The sequence below is a fragment of the Ptychodera flava genome, chromosome 13, assembly GCF_041260155.1.
Source record: "Ptychodera flava strain L36383 chromosome 13, AS_Pfla_20210202, whole genome shotgun sequence".
NCBI lineage: Eukaryota > Metazoa > Hemichordata > Enteropneusta > Ptychoderidae > Ptychodera > Ptychodera flava.
Genome location: NC_091940.1, coordinates 29,941,115 through 29,959,121, shown reverse-complemented (window position 1 = coordinate 29,959,121; position 18,007 = coordinate 29,941,115). Strand labels below are relative to the sequence as shown.

The window sequence follows — 18,007 nt, the reverse complement described above, 5'->3', positions numbered from 1 at the left end:
GCTGATGGGCGCGATTTTTTTAAAGCCGCAATTTTCAATCCCAGGTTCTCGCATTAGTGGAGTTCTCCTCCCAGTCAAACACTTGGTCAGTACGATGTTTGATTTCTGTAAAATTAATTACACAAGCTGATCTCAACCTTTTGGCGCCTTTTGCTAATCCTGCAAACAGAGTTTATACAAGTAGAGTTTACAAGTTTATAAGCGTTTGAACTTTGATTGACGGTCGGTTCAAATCGCCAACGGTCATTGATTCCCCACCACCAAAGGGTTGGTCAACATTGGAAAGATAGAGATGTAATTCTTTCTAAAAGGGGGTTTACACGTGTGAGTTAAGTCCGGAGTTGACACCGGAATAAATTTAAACCTGTGTCAGTTGGACGTGTGAACAGACAACACCGAACTAACAAAGAACTAAATTAATTCGGTGTCAGAGGGCTGGTCCAGGTTCGGTGCTCCGTACTAAACAATGGCCTATTTACACGTGTGACCAGAACACCGAACTAAACGCCGAACTATATCCTGTCTTCGGTTGGGTCATTACCACAATGGACGGTGTTCAAGTAAGAAGCTCTCGCGATCGCGGCAACAATTGGTCACAGAAAGAGATCAGGCTACTAATTTCAATCTGGAGAGACGAAAACGTCATCCGTATGATGGACGGTACGTCGAGGGATCGGCAAGTGTATGAAGTCGTCGCTGCCAAGGCCAGGGACAAGGGACTCGAGAGGACAGCGGAACAATGCCACAACAAAATCAAACGGTTGCAAGCTCAGTTCAAGTCCGTGTCCGACAACAACCGTCGTGGTGGCAGAGCTAGAAAAACGATGCCATTTTACGATGAGTTGTAGGTAGTAAAGGGAAAGCAACTGGTAGTAAAGGGAAAGCAACTCCACACATCGTTCATATTTGGGTTGTTTGCGTTTTGTGTATGATATTGTGTATAATATAAGTGTATATCATGTTTGGCTGTTTTATGTAAAATGTTGCTTAGCCATGGCGAGACGTACCCGTAATCTACGTGTCTTGTGTTAATCCGCACTGGAGCGGAGAGACTACTGTGACACTACGATCCTTTGGCGCTACGCTTCGAAAACAGAGTTTTCTTCATCAGTCGCTTAAAATTCATTTTTGATTGGTGAGACGTGTTGAATGGTTGATTGTTTTTATTTGGTAATATGTTGTTCCACTTACGTTTGGTAGGGAAGCTAGAATGTCTACTGTTTGATCTTGTTGTGTTTGTGTAGGTTCGTGTGGACCTGAGCTGTTTGAGCTATTGTAGTTTTTGTGAAGTCTGGCGCTTATAAGTGTGTCGCCTATATTTCTGTTCCTTCTATATGCGATTATTGGTTGGTTTTGGAACAGTTTTTTAGTGTTTCGTCTTTTTCAAGTTCACTCCAGTTTTCTGTCAGGGCTTGCTTGATTTTTGTCGTTTCGATGTACGGGCTATACGTTGTTATGAAGATTATTGTATTGTTGGTGGCGTTATTTCTTTAATTTATTTTTGTCGTTCAAGCAGTCTTTTCCTGCTTTTATGATCTGTCTCTCTGATAATGCGTTCTATTTCATTTTTTTTTTTATATTGTCGGTCTTGTAATTTTTCACTAAATTTTTTTCACTAAATTGTTTGACTTTCTGTATAAAATCGGTTTCGTTGTTACATGTTCTGATGTAACGTAATGTTTCACCTTTAATCAGACCTTTGAATGTTGCTGCCGGATGGCATGAGTTTCTTTGTAAGAACTGGAAAGTATCTGTTGGTTTTGTGTGTGTCTTGATATCGAGAATATTCTCTTTGTTGTATCGACGACCTTTGTAGATAGTCAGCTCTAAATCTTGAGAGGAGCTTTCAAACGAAAATTTGAAAGTAGGATGCATTTTGTTGATGTTTGATATGAAGTCATTGAGTTCGTGTTGTGTTCCGATGAAAATCAGAATAACATCGTCCCTGAACCTCAGCCAGGACGGTATTTGTTGTTTTTGTTTCTGTATTATTCTCATTTCTGGCTCGTGAAATGCGAAGAAGGCGACCCCCATCGAGCATCCCCATATTTCCGTAGAATTCATCGTTGAATTCAAATGTGTTGTTTATTAGTATTATTTCTAGCAGAGTTATCATGTATTTCGTTGTTGGTTACTTGATTATGTAATTGTTTGATGATCTTTCCTGATTTAATGCTCTGCCGGCTGATTCAATAGCCTCATTATTGTGTGGTGTATTGGTGTACATGGAAATTACATCCAGTGTTGTTACTAGTGTCGCATTGGCCGGAACTTTGACTGTCTCAATTTTCCGTATAAGAGTATGATCTTAACATCAAATAGATACCGACATCAGACGGGGCGAGGCCAACAATATGCTCTCCTAGTAAATTTCTTCGCCGAAGGCATCTCGATTGGTTGACAGAACCACAGTCGCTTGGTGGGCTATTCAGCTCTGGGACTAGCGAATAGTCTCAGAGCTGAATAGCCCACCAAGCGACTGTGACAGAACACAAAAAGAGCGTAGACAGCAGCTGCATGATGTGTGGGTCCGCCATTGCAAGCAAGCGATTGTTCTCTACCCCAGATATGGCTGAGGGCGCTTGACCCGAACTAAATTCATACCTTGTGTATGACGTGTAAACGTGAGATAGCTTAGATCGCTGATAAGGAATATTTACAGAGCGACTAATCAGATCCCCTCAGCTTTAAAAAAATACACGTGTAAACCCACCTTAAAACGAGACTAGTCCTATCTTTCGTGCTGTTAACCAACCCATAAAATCCCTGATAAGTCCACGGATTAGCATAATTAGTTGTGTTGGCTAATTAATTACAGGATGTGTATATATGAGAGATAGACGTCCTTGTAATGGGGTGTAAAATAAATAAAGAGTCAAGAGGTTAGGTGAGGCTATATAGTCATTTATTTTATTTACTACGATCAGTCAGAGCATGAAGAAAAGGAGAGGAACTGATAGAGAAAACAGAAAAAATCAATTATAAGCTTATTAATAGCGTCTGGGCCGCCTGTGCCCAAGCATGACTATGTCATCATCTTGCGTCCTCAGCACTCCTTTGGTACCCCTTTTTACAGTCAACGCGACTGGAATTAATTTGGGGTAATTGGATTTTCATATTTTTCAAATTTCTCAAAAGTGTTAGGTGCCCTATAAATGAATGTTGCGATATTACAAATTACTCATAAAAACAAGTGTGTAACGTAAAAAGAAAAGCAGACGCGCTTACAGTTGCAGTTCAAATCGACATTACTTCACCATCAAATTATCCCAAATCAGTTCCAATCGTGTTAGTCGCACCTTCACCGTCCGTCGACAATTTTTCCTCCTTCAAATCCTTAGTTTCACTTAGATGACGGAGTTTGTTTCCCTGTCTCGGCCTAGATGGATATATAAGCGATGATAATTTGATTAGGTGGGAGGGACAGTTCTTTTGGCGACCTTTTGATATAGATTTATTGTGTGCGAACAAAGAGGGCGTATTTTAGGGTTCCAGGGCAGGGTAGCAATATTGGACTGGGACATTGAAGGCTAGTGTTGAACTAGAATTATTTATGGCGAATGGCTTTGATAACCACAAAAATGTTACAGTAGCAAGTATATTTTGGATATAGGTTGAGTTAAACTAAGCAAAAATAATTAAAAACATCTCTTCAATCACTCCCAGTGTGTTCAGTGCGTGCGGCGCGCGTATGTGTACATACGACGCGCATGAGTTTGTGTGGTTTTCAAGGTGTCAGTAGTGCTTCAACACGAGTACGCGTCACAATGTATCTCACCTGACAAACATTCCCAGCAGTAAAGGGTCAATTTTCTTGTGTCTCTCGCTGGGGACAAAGCAACGGATCAACTCACTGCATAGTACACTGAGGACGACGGTGCAGAGAAAACTGAAAGTGCTGTACCACATGAAGGAAAGCTGAAAGGCGGACAGGAAAGCGCCTTGTTATCACGCAATGTTACATTTTTTCTTTTGAAAAGTTACATTTTATATAATGGGGAACAAAAATCCTGTAAAATATCCTTTTTTCAGAAGTACTGTCAGTTCACTTCCCAACGGTATTCGTGCATCTTGCCGTTTAAGATATGATTACTACAATGGTTTACCACTGCTGAAGCAGGAATCATCTCGATTTGCCATCTAGACTATTGGGATGTTTTGAAATTCACTGGAATTCTGAATGTCTACCTGACACGTGCACTGCAGCAATTTATCAGCGACTTTCAGTTTGTCTGAGACACGATAAAATTGACTGTAGTTAATGCGCATGCGCCTCGGTGACGGTATTCTACATCATCATGTACTTGATCTGGTTTCGTATTCTGATCTGTGGGACTGAGAGAGTGTACAATTTATATATGTATGTGAATGCTGTGAAGACGGCTGCCAGCCTTGGCCCAACTGGAAATTGCCGATAATTGTTGCAAATTCAAGTAAACTTTCAGTTCTTCCAGGTAAATTTTTGATAGTCCCAGCCGCCTGAACGGCGATTTCCGATAACTTCTGTAGTACCTTGTAGAATGATATGACGTCATCCAAATTGTCTGCATAAATTATCGCACCAACACTGACCCAGACACCGAGACCAAAGCCAACTAAGATCCCAATCAGTGTACCCCTGCAAAAGCAAAAATAGTAATATATTAAGGCTTTTTTCAAGTGTCCCTAGGCCTGCCTCATTGCTTTCATGTGAAGTATCTGTACACGTACATAGATGCCATAAGCACTATCTGAGACCAGCGACATTTCTTGCAAAATAAAAAAAATGCAAAAAATTACATCCCTAATAAAAAGTTGTGATGATTGGAAATGTACATCGCCATGGAGACAGTAATTCAAGTAGCTAATAACACTGAATTATATTATTGTAGATAATGACAATATATCATCATGCCACAAAGTAAATCACTATTTTGCTGCTATACCCAAGAAATAAGTAAATTTATTCCGCGGAATCTCAGCTACAGTCACTACAATGTATAATGTTCTATGATGAACATTCCAAAACGCCTACGTTAATAATGTGGATCTTCAACATATGAATTTGTATATAATTCGGCGAATATGTAGAAAACATCGCCGCTGATCCGGAGACTTTAAGTATTTCGTTAGACTTTTTCATCATGAGTCACAGTAAGTTGAATGTCAATTTTAAACGGAGACAAGTATAGAGGTAACTGAAATAACAGACTCAGTGAACTGAAGGCTACGAAGTGACCTACCACGAGTTTGCCCGCCTGTAGAACATCCCGAGGGCGAATCCCCCGAGTATCGGTCCCCCGGATGTACCGAATATTGTGTTGGTCAGAGAAACGAGCGTGCCGAGAGAAGACGCCATGTAGGCAAGGCCGATGGCAATGATTCCATACACGACGGCTGAAAATAGAGGCAGGTGAAACTATCAATAGACCCTTTTCATAAGTCTAGCGCCCTCCTGTTGCCACTGTGAATTTGAAGTCAAAGCGAGGCCACTGGGGAAAACCCGAGGGGTCCGGTGCCCAGGGTTTCCCCCAATAGCCTCGCTTTGACTTCAAATTTACAGTGGCCAAAGGGGGCGCTAGACTTATGAAAAGGGTCTACAACATGCACTGAGATCTTACGATTAAATCATCTTGGAGAAGGAGAAATAACATATTTTGTTCTATTCCTGTGGTCCATATGGATGTCTCTTTGTTCGTTCTGCTGAACCAGTGTAATCCATTGGAGAAATTTCATGTCGACGTCAAACTTTTTGTATCTGTTTGTCAAATTCTAATAGAGAATTTATTCGCAATTCTTCAAGTTATTTCCTCGGTTGGGAATCATATTGTGCATGTGAGTTTTGCACTTACATATAGCACACAAACGTAGGGACAAGAGAGTTCGATATTTTTTCACAATTTCCATGGAAGTGCTGCATTGCAGAAACGTCATTTAGTCAAAGTTCCTTTAACTTAATAGCTTTCTTCAAGGTAAACACTCACTTAGAACTTTCGCAACTATGGTATCAAAGACGTCATTTTCGTACATCGCTGTCTGCGCTCTGGCTGCCCTCCATCGTCGCCACGGTTTCACAACATCTTCCAAAGTCACTGCTATCAGAGCGTTTAATCCGGATGACATTGAACTGAGTATAAAAAGGCGGACATTTTAAGATGGTGTTGTTTTAAGGTGGTTTGCGTCTCGAAAGTGAAATACTTAAACTTTTGCTCAAACTTTCCTCGATGAAAATTTTGATCATCTTCTTATCAAAACATGAATAAAAGTCGGGGTCACCGTGCAATAATGTTTGGTGATAGTTACCTAACACTTATCAATATTTGAAATTCAAAATAGTGTCTATGTGTTAGTACTCTTTAGGGAAAAATATTTCATCTTTTTTTTTTTGAAAAGCTAAGGCGGCGAACATTTTTCCTACGCAAAGAGCTTTAAAATGAGTCCCCACAAGTAGTAGACCAGAAAAGAATTGTAAAAGTTTGAGAGATAGAATTATATCTTTCCGGATATGTGTATTCTACCTTACACGCAGTAGCGCTAAGGGTTTCTGCTGTGAAAGAGAAAGCGCGATTTTCACAAAAAATGTTACGATTAAGTGTTTTGGTGTTCATTACCTGAGAGTACCTGCAAAAAGTGCAGATACGAAGAGGCCTTGTACACCGGGTATCGATCCGAACAGCGTATTTACAAAATAGACCAGCATCTACGATTCAAAGAAGGACCAAGTGGTTATTCTTATGTGTCTATGCTGGCGAACTTCGAGACCGTGAGAGAGACTGAGTCGGAAGGCAGTTCTCACTGTACCTCCGTGATTTACCATACACTGTAATATCATTGTCATTGTAAAACATCATTGCCGCTGATATTCACCAATGTAAAAGACCATGATTGAAAAAGACGTGACAGACTTAAGGAAACCTCTTTTGAACTGTTTTGTTTCACTGACGTACACAAATCTGATTATAATCATAACTTACTTGCTCAGCAGCAGTGTAGTCCGGCGTGTACTTCGGATTAGCGCCCTCAACAGCGTGGAGTTCTGCAATATACGCACACTTATCAAGAAAATTTCACACGACAGATGAATGACAATAAAGGGTGAAATAAATAAATCGTTCGATTTAAAGTTCAAGCGGTCTTAAGAAACATGAACAACGACAGTTTACTAACCCGGTGGAAATGTTGCGTTAACAGCGGATTGTAAGGGCATGACGTAATCTGGAAACAGAAAAATGAGAATAACTAAATGAATAAATGACGAAGAATATGAGAAACTGAATAGAATTCAGACTGGTGTGTGTCCCGTCAGCAATACACTCACACTTCGTAAAATATCCATCATAAATTTTCACTGTGATTATCTTCACTTACTCTTTCAAAATCTTACAGTAGCTAGACAGGGACTCGAAGTCAAAAGTGTTATTAAATTTGCTACTGCATATTCAATATGTACTTTTGTGCACCTTGGGAAGATGTGCAAATGGCTTTGATGTTCGAAGCCTCACTCTGCATTGACATTTGCACCTTGATCACTGCCCTGCCGTTGTGACGTCTGAATCGTCACCACGTGTTGTCATGTCTCCCTTTCCCCGGCCGACTTTGACGTTCGAAACCGCATCCTGCCTTGACATTTGAACTTTCACCCTACCGCGAAGACATCTTTAAGGTCTCTCTGTTTAGACATTTGTTCCTTAACCCTGCTAATGCTTACGTTAGCTCCTTTATCGTTTGAACCCCTCACCATAGATTTGAAATCCATTAAGTTTTGTGCGGAGATCTTACCATTATAGTAAGCATACATCACCAAGCCCGAAAGGAATACAGTCGGCAGGACGACGAACTGAAAGGGCACAATTAGCATCGCAGATCTGTGAGTAATGACCAGAAGTACATTTCTTTTAGACATTCGTATTGCATTAACTTTATTTTCAACCATTCGAAATATACGAAACGTGACGTCGTAAAATTGCTTCTTGGAGTTAGAGTCGTTTCAGAAATAGAGCTCTAGTATTTTGGTCTACCACTTGTGGGGACTCATTATAAAACTCTTGGTGTAAGAAATATTTTCATCGTCCTGGTTTCCCAAAAATCTAAAATTTTATTTTCCCCGAGTCTCAGAGTAAACAAAAGGACCGACGGCCATTTTGAATTTCAAATATCGGAAATAATTTGTTTCTCCAGTACCAACTTTGGCACAGTGATATCTGTTTCTTCATCTTTACTTGGTAAGAGAATAGCTGATCGTTGTGTTGAGGAAAGTTTATGTCTTTCAATTTTCGAGGCGCATACTGCCTTAACGCTCACTCCACAGAGCACGCCATGCTACTCTTGGCTGGGCTACTCTTGGCTGAACACACACCGTGTACCTAATGTTGATCTTTCAAATCCCACATAGAGGGCGCAATAAGTTCCTCACGGCAAAAATCTTATATAGTGCTTACGCCTGTGCTTGTTTTAGAGATTTAGCCGACATGTATCTCTGCACAGCGGTTTGGCTGATGAAAAAGGGAAGATGTTCATCCCTCCACCAAAGATCACACTTAACATCGTTGTTCGCCGAGTTAAATCCAATGGAAACCTGGAAAAAACACGAGCAGAGAGATAAAAGCAAGGAATGGTTACTATCGATGATTCTATGACTGCACCGTAGAATGCCCCACGGGGGCAAATATTCGATTTGTTTGCAAAGTTGTTAGCTGGTCTACCACTTGTGAGGGCTCATTTTCAAATTCTTCAGGTCAGAAAATATTTCACGGTCTTAGTTTATCGAACATTGAAAAAGTTTATTTTTTCCTCCTCGGAGTTAACACAGGTATGGCGGCCATACCTGTTTGGAAGCCTAAATCGCCGAACCTGCTGTAGTTGACATGTGTTAAATCAACATCAATTTATTTGAAAGAAATATAAGATATATATATATATATATATATATATATATATATATATATATATATATATATATATATAATATATATATATATATATATATATATATATATATATATATTATATATATATATATATAATTACATATTACATATATATATCGCATATTATAATTTCATGTGGAGATTCTGACGTCAAAACGTCTAAAAATTGTCCTCGAATGAGTTTACTTAGCCAAATACTTTTAAAAAACCCTTAAAATATGAACAAAATCACGTGACAATATCCAGTTTGCCATCTCGTTTGCTGATTTGCCAAACATTCTCCAGCCCGCCGGCCTCGATGGTACCCAGGACAATTACGCTGATCAAACTCCCAACGATGACGAGAAACTGGAAGACATCTGTCCAGATGACCGCTTTCATTCCCCCCTGAGGTGCGCAAATGTTACAGATTATTGTTACAGGCAAATCTTGGAAGATTAAGTGAAGATATCTTAGGTTTGCGAGAGGGTGCTTTACTATCATAGAATTGTACACCTGAAGTACACTGGACCACACCGTCCTGATGGTATGAATCGGTACCAGTCAGAGGATGCCCTTAATGGTGAATAAATACAAATATACCCCCTAAGATGATGTTGAATTGTACTTCAGCTTTGAATGGGCCAACATGTTCTTAATTCTTGCTGTTTCGTGTATGATTTGTTGGCCTATAACAGTAAAGTAAAAGTTAAAATTGCATATGATTAAAAGAATACGCTTTTACTGTCACATGCAAATGATGCTTAAGTTTGTTCGCGCCTCGAAATGGAAGACTGAACTATCGCTGTAACTTCCCCCATGCAATCCTTCGACCATTCTCTTTCAAAATTTTGAGAAACAAATTACAAAATACATGTAGTTACCGATAAGGTATATTCAAAATTTAAAATGGCGGCCATCCCTTTGCTTTATTTCTATGGGGGAAAATAAAATTACCCTTTTTTCACAAACTAAGACTGTGGAAAGTTTATTTACTCCATAAGCTTCAAAATAGACCCTACAAATGGTAGGCCAAGAGAATATTGTGCAAAAGTTTAAGAGTCCGAATACCTGCCTTGAGTTATGGTGAAGAAAGCTGAAGAAATGTTGATGTTCTTGGATTACAGGTCAGACTGACATCGTGATGCAGCAGTCATGATATGTCCACTCATGAACACACCTCAAGAAAAGATTGTCGCTTTGTGTATGATCATTCTAGAATGCAGAAACTGACACAACTCACCACTGCAGTGTAGAACACACAGACTGCTCCGGTAACGGCTAGCGTGATCCATATATCTACGTTCATAACTGTCAGGCAAAGAGAGGAATTTTTTTATTAGAGGAGAAGCAACATAAATGCCTAGTTGCATTAAATGTTCTTTTTCAGGAATGTCCAAGGCAATTATACTTTGCTCAGACTGCACTACTTTGTCGTCGTCAACATCATCATTATCTCCACCACCACCACCACCACCACCATAATCATCATCATCATCATCATCATCATCATCATCATCATCATCACCACCACCATCATCATCATCATCTCAACCGGAAATTGGTATCATTATCAACATAAACAAATTTTTATATGAAAATATCACCATTTTATTGATCGCTACTATTTGAACGGACGTCTCACCTGCTTCCACTGCCAGTGCGGGCCCGATCATGGTAACGGCGATGTAAAAGATTGTCTGCAGTGCGAACAGCAGGGCCGCTGTGATTCGAACGGCGTAGTTAAATCTCAGACCGAAGTACTGTAAAAAAGTGACATCGTCTGTAGAATGAGCCCCAGTGCATGATTTTTACCAGATTATCTCCAAGGCCAGATCTTGGAGAAAGCAGACAACCTGTAGTATGCGCCTCGAAAGTGAAAGACTTAAACTTTCGCTCTAACTTTCCTCAAGGAATCTTTCAATCATTCTCTTTCAAAATCAAGAATAAAAATAGGGGGGTCACCTTGCAAATTTTGATACTAGAGAAACAAATTACCCAAGATTTACCGATATTAGAACTTCAAAATGGCCGCCATCCCTGTGTTAACTGTATGGAGAAATTGAAAATAAAAAATTTTCGAATTTCGAAAAACTAAGCCGGTCAAAGTTTTCTTTCACCAAGAGCTTTAAAATGAACCCCCACATGTGGTATATCAGAAGAGAACTGTAAAAGTTTGAGAGTCCGAATGTCTGTCCCCGAGGTGCGTTCCAGTGAGATAGGGGAAAATAGGCTTCCCCTGCCTTTAATTCTGTTTCCTTGAGGGTAGTTCGTGCCTCGAAATTGAAAGACTTAAACTTGGCTAAGACTGTCGTCAAGGAAACTTTCAACAATTGTAGTTAAAAGTCTAGAATAAAAATCGCGTGTCAGTTATAGACTAAATTTTCCTTTGCCGAGAGTATTATTTTGTAATCCCGAAGTCTACATAAAGGTCAAAGAACGATACAAATTTGCCTTCACCTTGAGTTTCGTTCTCAGGACATTGATTGTGTTTGCATCATTAACATCAGGAAGTTTATTTAATAATTGTGTAATAGATGCAGATTATGTAAATTGCATATATTTGATGCCCAATGAGAGAAAATTAACGTAAGGTATATAGTATGCGCCTCGAAAGTGAAAGACTTACACTTTTGCTTAAACTTTCCTCAAGGAATATTTCAACCATTCTCTTTTAGAATCAGAATAAAAATCTGGAGTCACCGTGCAAAATTTGGTACTAGGGAAACAAATTACGCAAGATTTACAAAAATGGTCGTCATCCTTGTGTTTACTCCATGGAGAAAAGAAAGATTTTCGAATTTCGAAAAAAAAACTATTTAAAGACTGTGAAAGGTTTTTTTCATCGGAGACCTTTAAAATGAACCCCACTAGTGGTAGATCAGAAAAGAATTGAACAAAGTTGAGAGTCCGAATTTCTGTCCCGGGGGGCGTTCTACCTTAACCCTTTGAGAGCTATATATACTGTTTCCAATCAAAATTTTATGCATTATTTTACCATTTTTATGAAGTTTCCTGCAATTTCTTTGATAATTTTAAAATGGACATCATATTTCATTGACTGGCAATGCAGTTTTTTATCAAAATTTTAGCAAAAATCTGCAAAAAAGAATCGACTGGGGTATATTTTGTAAAGGCGACATAAAATGATTTAATTCAGTAGTTCTTTAGTGATTTGAAGGTTTTTCAAATCAATCTGCATACAATGTATCAATTCCTTTTAAAAAGACGGGAACACAGACTATCCTCAGCTGGGTATTTCTGATGTGTAACCTTGCACTTCAGTAGTGAATTCAAGTCCATTGATCACATACTTTGAGAATCCCTACTCTGTCCAAGATTCCGATACGCCTCTCTGAGCCGTGGGTGGACTTCCTAAGACCGGCTACAACCAGTATTACAATCAGTGATAACATCATCGTGTACATTCTGATACTTGAGAAGCAAATTACCCAACATTTACCGACATTTGAAATTCAAAATGGCCTGTGCTGTTTCTAGGGGTGGGGGGGGGGGGGAATTCAAATTTTTCACAAAACCAAGCCGATGAAAACTTTGTTTACTCGATAAACTCCAAAATGACTCGGAGCCCTCACAAGTGGTAGGCGAGAAGAGAATAATTGCCAAAGTTTGAGAGTTCGAATATCTGCCAGGCGTATTCTACTGTATTACCTTAAGTGAAATGATGTAACACACTGTGAAAGTGATGTTGAGTAGCTCGGACGCTCATTAATACTGTAAATAAATAAATAAATAAATAAATAAATAAATAAATAAATAAAATTACTCTTTACTCACCTCATATGCGCTGATTAAATTGAGACCGTGGAAAACCGGAACGAAGAGAAAGGTTGCCGTGGGCATCATCCATACGTAAGACAAAGCAATACATGAGTATGTGGCGTCGTAGACGAAGATTTCTCCAGAAAATCCTAATATGGTCAGCGCCGAAAGAAATGAGACTAAGAGGGACACGGCAACGGGTAGACAGTTCATGGATTTGTCGGCGACTAGGAATCTAGGCATGCGAACGAGGATGAAGAGAGATGTTGAGAACTCAAGTCGTCACTTTTGAAATCTACGATAAGATTGTATGCTGTGGGTACTGCCGTGATTGGACAATAATGTTTAGCTTTTTTGTGTTCATTATATAGATCGATCATTTCTACTTCTGCGAAAGCTTGAAGCCATGGTTATTTCAATACGAATTTTTATTTCAGTACTTATTTAAACCTGTGTCTTCAATCTGCATTAATTAGCTCTTAGCGAGGCTTATCGATCGTTACGTATCAAGGAGATGTGTCGATAAATAATATGGTACCGCAAGAACATGAGCAATCAGGACGGCAGGTTTAATAAAAGTTCCCAGCTGCTAAAACAATATCGAGTCACTTTCCTTTTCTATGATGAATAAATGTACTCACTCTGTTGTGCCGGTTCTTTGCCCGCTTTTGACACCGTGATAGATCCCCGTCACGAGGGACACGCCCAGCATGGCGGAAAACAGCACGTAGTCAACGACTCCGAACGGAGAAGCTTCCGAAGACATCGTCGCTGAGTGCACAGTGCGGGTTCCCAATCTACGCAGCCTTTTCAGAGTGACGCGGTGAGAGAAATGTGAGAAGGAAGTTACCGTGTTGTAACGCTGATCCTCACACCTGAGCAACATTCCTATGACGAATCTCTCTGAGGTAACTACACCATTTTACCGACCTCTGCCCCTCTCTGGCCAGAACTCATCTTTCCTTCCCTTCTCCGTCAACACACCTATTTCTCCGCTAGTGCTGCCCCGGGTGCAGAACTTACTCACACTACGTCATTTTCAAATTCGACTTTGGTATAGATTTGAGTAAAATTTGAGTTTCGTTAAACCGATATTATTATGGAATCTTAAAGAAAGGCATGCATAGTTCCTTAAAATATATCACATTGATTCATAACAAATTTAGTTTTACAAAGAAAGGAAATCAGATTTTGTACGAAAATGCATGACAGATATTTTCGAAAATCTGCATCACTATATATTGGGGCCCCGATTTATGATCCTAGCTTCTTTTTTCCGTCGTTTTCAACATTTCCAATAAAAATTAACTCCACTCTGGCTGGGTCCGTCAAATTTTGTGAAATTTTCACATTACTTTCTTAAAATACTGTATAACAAAACTACAATTTAGTTTGGCAACGAAGTTTTTACAATTTCAATAATAGTTTCAGTTTTGCCGATCATGATTTTAAGCATTTTGTTTGAATGTCAATCCTTCCAAACCTTGGCATTTCAGAATGAGGATTTATTAAATGTGAAACGAAGTTGTCATTTTTTTCTACATACATTTATATTCTAGTTTTATATGGGATATTAAATTCCATAAAGTAGTATCAAGTTTTTGACGTAAATTTATCTTTATCATTGATACCAACATTTAGGTTTTCTACTCCAAATATGCACTCCTTTAAAATTAATTAATGGTCTTTTTATTTTATTTTCAAGGCCAGTTTTCCTTTCATTCTTCGAGTAAACTATTGCTACAGTACATCTCTGATTTTTGAAAATTAGTGTCTCCGATAAGAAATATTGCTTCGAAAAAAAAGTGTGTCGGTGACGTGCAACGTCATCATAAACTTTTACGCAAACTTTCCTTAATCTATCCAAGGTGTAGCAATATGGCGGCCATGGCGTTAAATAATCCCGAGTTACACAAGTGCGATCAACATATCTTGATCAAAAGCACGAATTCTACGATTGGATATCGCAATCGATGAGAAGAAACGAAAACAAAAACATAAAAGGCACGTTACTGAAGGCAAGACTGAACAAACAAACGAACAGCAATGCAATTAATATGGCTTCCACATAAACCTTCACAAATCTAAATACAGACATTCTATCAACACTGTAAGAAGAGCAAAACAATCAAACATGAACAAAGACATAAATTCCGAAGCTACTAATAAAGGAAGCACTCAGGGCTCCGAAACAAAAGCGTCAAAGGATCACAATTCGGTTTCGTCTCGCCATGGCTGCTTCAAGTTGAAATTCCTAACACCAAGTAGCCGACACGTAACACAATATACAACATGAATATACTTTACAAAAATAATCACTGAACTAATACACAACCAGACCATACCACAGAAGAGTAAACATACAACTCTTAACATAATTTAATAGCCTATGTGTGGAGCCACCTTCCCTTACGTTTACCCTCTGTCCTTGGTGAAACTTTCAACATTTTCTCTCCACTCTCTGACCAAATCAAGAATAAAAATCAGGGTACTAGAGAAATAAACTGCCTGACATTTATACTATATTTGAAGCTCAAAATGACCGCCAACCTTGTGTTAACTCTATCAATGTAAATTCTAACAATAAAATTTTCTTTTTTCAAAATATAGACTGTGAAAATGGTCCCGAAACACGGTAGACCAGAAAAGTATTGGGAAAATTGAGAGCCCGAATATCTGTCCTGAAGGTCACGTGCGTACTACCTTGAGGTAATTCGTGCCTTAAATTGAAATACTTAAAATTTTGCCGAAAGTAGACTGAATGATCCGTCGCTCGAGGGCGCTCTCTACTCTCCCCTTCTACGCACCCCCCCCCCCCCCCCTTTTCCAGGAGGGGAGCGCAGAGAACGTCCTCGAACGATGGATCTCTTTCAGTCTATTTCGAAATCAACTGAATAATAAAATCATAATGCAAAATTTGGAAACAAGATTTGGTGCAAGATAAACAAATTATCAAATATTTACCGATACTTTTAAATCAAAATAGACGACACGAAAGTGATCATAATGCATGCCATCTACGACCAGAAGTGGCGGGACAACTCCTACTGTATATATGAATAATATATTGTGTACTGTTAATCATGCTGATGGCCGTTTCAGAATACAGGTTATCGCATGTGCCCGTTAATGTGAAATAGGCACTCATACCTCATCTGCTCATAAGGTATTAGTAAACCCCCAAAATGCTGAATTCGGGTCAGTTTTGCTCTCTGATCATGATAGGCATTTTCCGATAATATTCAAGCTTAAGCGAAAACAACCCGTCGTAACGTATGAAAAATAAGGGATTCAAACAATTCTTATAGGGTGAATTACATCGGCGCATGCGTGCAATAACAGCTTGACCCCTGCAAAGTGGCTACTGCGTCCCGATACCTTGTAGGCAAGCAAATTTCACGAGATTAAAATGCAATATAGGTTACTATACTTATTTCAGATTTTGCTTAAACTTTCCTTAGTATGGATAAACACTCAATAAAGTCAAATTTCAAATGAAGAATGAATATATAATTCAGAAAAAAACAACGAGTGAGCTCCTGTCAAGTATTGAAGATGGTAATTCAAAGCGTCGAGTTCCAAAAAACCCTTACATCAAATTTATTTATTTGCCCAAGTTGTGGGGGTCACGTACATAACTATAGGTGTTTTTACTGAACATCATCATTCTATTCGGTCTATATGCTGGCACACAGAGAGCATAATGACATTCATTCATGTACTTGTATTAAAATTTATACTGTAGGTTGTATCGACGAAATGTCTAAGTTTAGTCCGGACAGGTATTCTGCAACGTGAATGTAGTGCAAGGCCACTGTTATCGATGATCACCCCATCCAATCTTCAGAGAAAGATCTAGAGTAAATATTTGACGCTTATATACGCCATACATGTACTTAACAAACAATTTCGAGCTCAAGTATGTCGATTTCTCGCTACCAACAGCCTTCTCTCCCCTTTTCCCTTAAAGTTCCCATCTCAACCTCTTGTCGCACATTCAAGGTAGAGGATGCTTTGTCCTCGATGAAAATCTCTACCTCCTAAATAATTTTCCCTTGATGACTGATGATAAAAATGGAACTGTTAAGGTTGTACGCGTCTCGAAAGTAAAAGGCTTAAGCTTTCGCTCAAATTTTCCCCAAGGAATCTTTCAACCATTCAAAGAAAGAAATCGGGGTCACTGCGCAAATTTTGGTACTATAGAAACAAATTACCCATTGCTTTACAGATACTTGAAATTCAAAATGACCGCCATCCCTGTGTTACTTCTATTGAGAAAAATAAAAAATTTCGATTTTCCGAAAACAAAGACATGGAAAATTTTTCTTACACCAAGAGCTTTAAAATGAACCCCCACAAGCGGTAGATCAGAGAAGAATTGGTAAAGTTTGAGAGTGAAAATATCTGTCCCGCATTTTACCTCAGTACACCTCCTTACCTTCTTGGCAACACACTTATGTTAGCAGCTAAGCTGCCTATAACGACCTTGCGTCTTAACCTTATCAGAGAATCTAATCAACCGGTTGACATCATACGACATACTTTACAACTTAAGTATGTCACGTGACGTTTGGTCGTTTCATGGTCGTTTGAAAACAGTTCTCACTAAATCAAGATTTGGCTGCATTTTATGTTTTCCTTGAGTAACTGTAAAACCTTTTAGCACCTATTGTTCAACTGTTTGATGTGATTGCATGCATGGTTCGGAAGTGAACACTATAAGGAAAGCGAACAGTCCCTTCTAAAGTTTTTAATTCTTTGGTGACTTCAAACCTCTCGTGACCCAAATTAGTTATGAAGTTGCAAATCGTGTAAAAAGGGATTCTGGTAGTCAAAACTACATCTTGATTTCACATGTATTCTTACTGTGGTAAGCTTTCTAGAATCACGTCTGCTATACTGAAATGCGGTATGTAACACTCACCTCTCGACCAACAGCAACTTCAGTATTTTTTCCTTGCCACGACAGCTTTGCAAAACTATGCATTGGTTACGTCCCTTCTTCAAGTATGCACGTCCTACAATGCTTGGCTGTCATCTCCCACACCAATAGCATTCTTTCATGGCAAGGGTCAATTTAATTATTTAGTAATATATCAAAGTGCACCATCTCAGCTTGGAGCAGAATACACACAACCACAATAAAAACAAACAAAAAAACCAAAAGCATTCGTAAAATTGAAACAAGGGAGACATGAAACTCCATATCACGGCAATGTGAATGCAGAGTGATTAAAACTATTGAGAAAATGTTGTGACTTTGTGAGACTTAGCGGAGCTGGCCCTCTGTACAGTTGACACAGAGAATTAAGGTGCAAGCACGGAATTATATGCATATT

General features: G+C 39.0%; 1 protein-coding gene across 1 annotated transcript; it reads right to left on the bottom strand.

Annotated features, from left to right (window-relative positions):
• Positions 1-3,152: 3,152 nt before the first annotated feature.
• On the bottom strand, positions 3,153-17,687 carry LOC139148558 (sodium-dependent multivitamin transporter-like). The gene is made up of 16 exons (XM_070720044.1): positions 17,593-17,687; positions 13,310-13,474; positions 12,684-12,903; positions 10,531-10,648; positions 10,129-10,196; positions 9,139-9,293; positions 8,418-8,645; positions 7,759-7,844; positions 7,147-7,194; positions 6,954-7,015; positions 6,591-6,679; positions 5,964-6,106; positions 5,223-5,376; positions 4,513-4,618; positions 3,779-3,918; positions 3,153-3,379 (listed from the first exon to the last, which is right to left on the bottom strand). Exons 2-16 carry the CDS (start codon positions 13,432-13,434, stop codon positions 3,265-3,267), a joined length of 1,857 nt encoding a protein of 618 aa, XP_070576145.1. The 5' UTR covers positions 13,435-13,474; positions 17,593-17,687; the 3' UTR covers positions 3,153-3,264.
• Between the last annotated feature and the right edge of the window lie 320 nt (positions 17,688-18,007).

Coding starts and splice junctions, on each gene's coding strand:
- LOC139148558 (XM_070720044.1), bottom strand. CDS start 13,434: ATGTCTTCGGAAGCTTCTCCGTTCGGAGTCGTTGACTACGTGCTGTTT. Junction 6,680..6,953: donor ACTACACTGCTGCTGAGCAA/GTAAGTTATGAT, acceptor TTTGAATCGTAG/ATGCTGGTCTATTTTGTAAA. Junction 4,619..5,222: donor TACAGGCGGGCAAACTCGTG/GTAGGTCACTTC, acceptor TTGCTTTTGCAG/GGGTACACTGATTGGGATCT.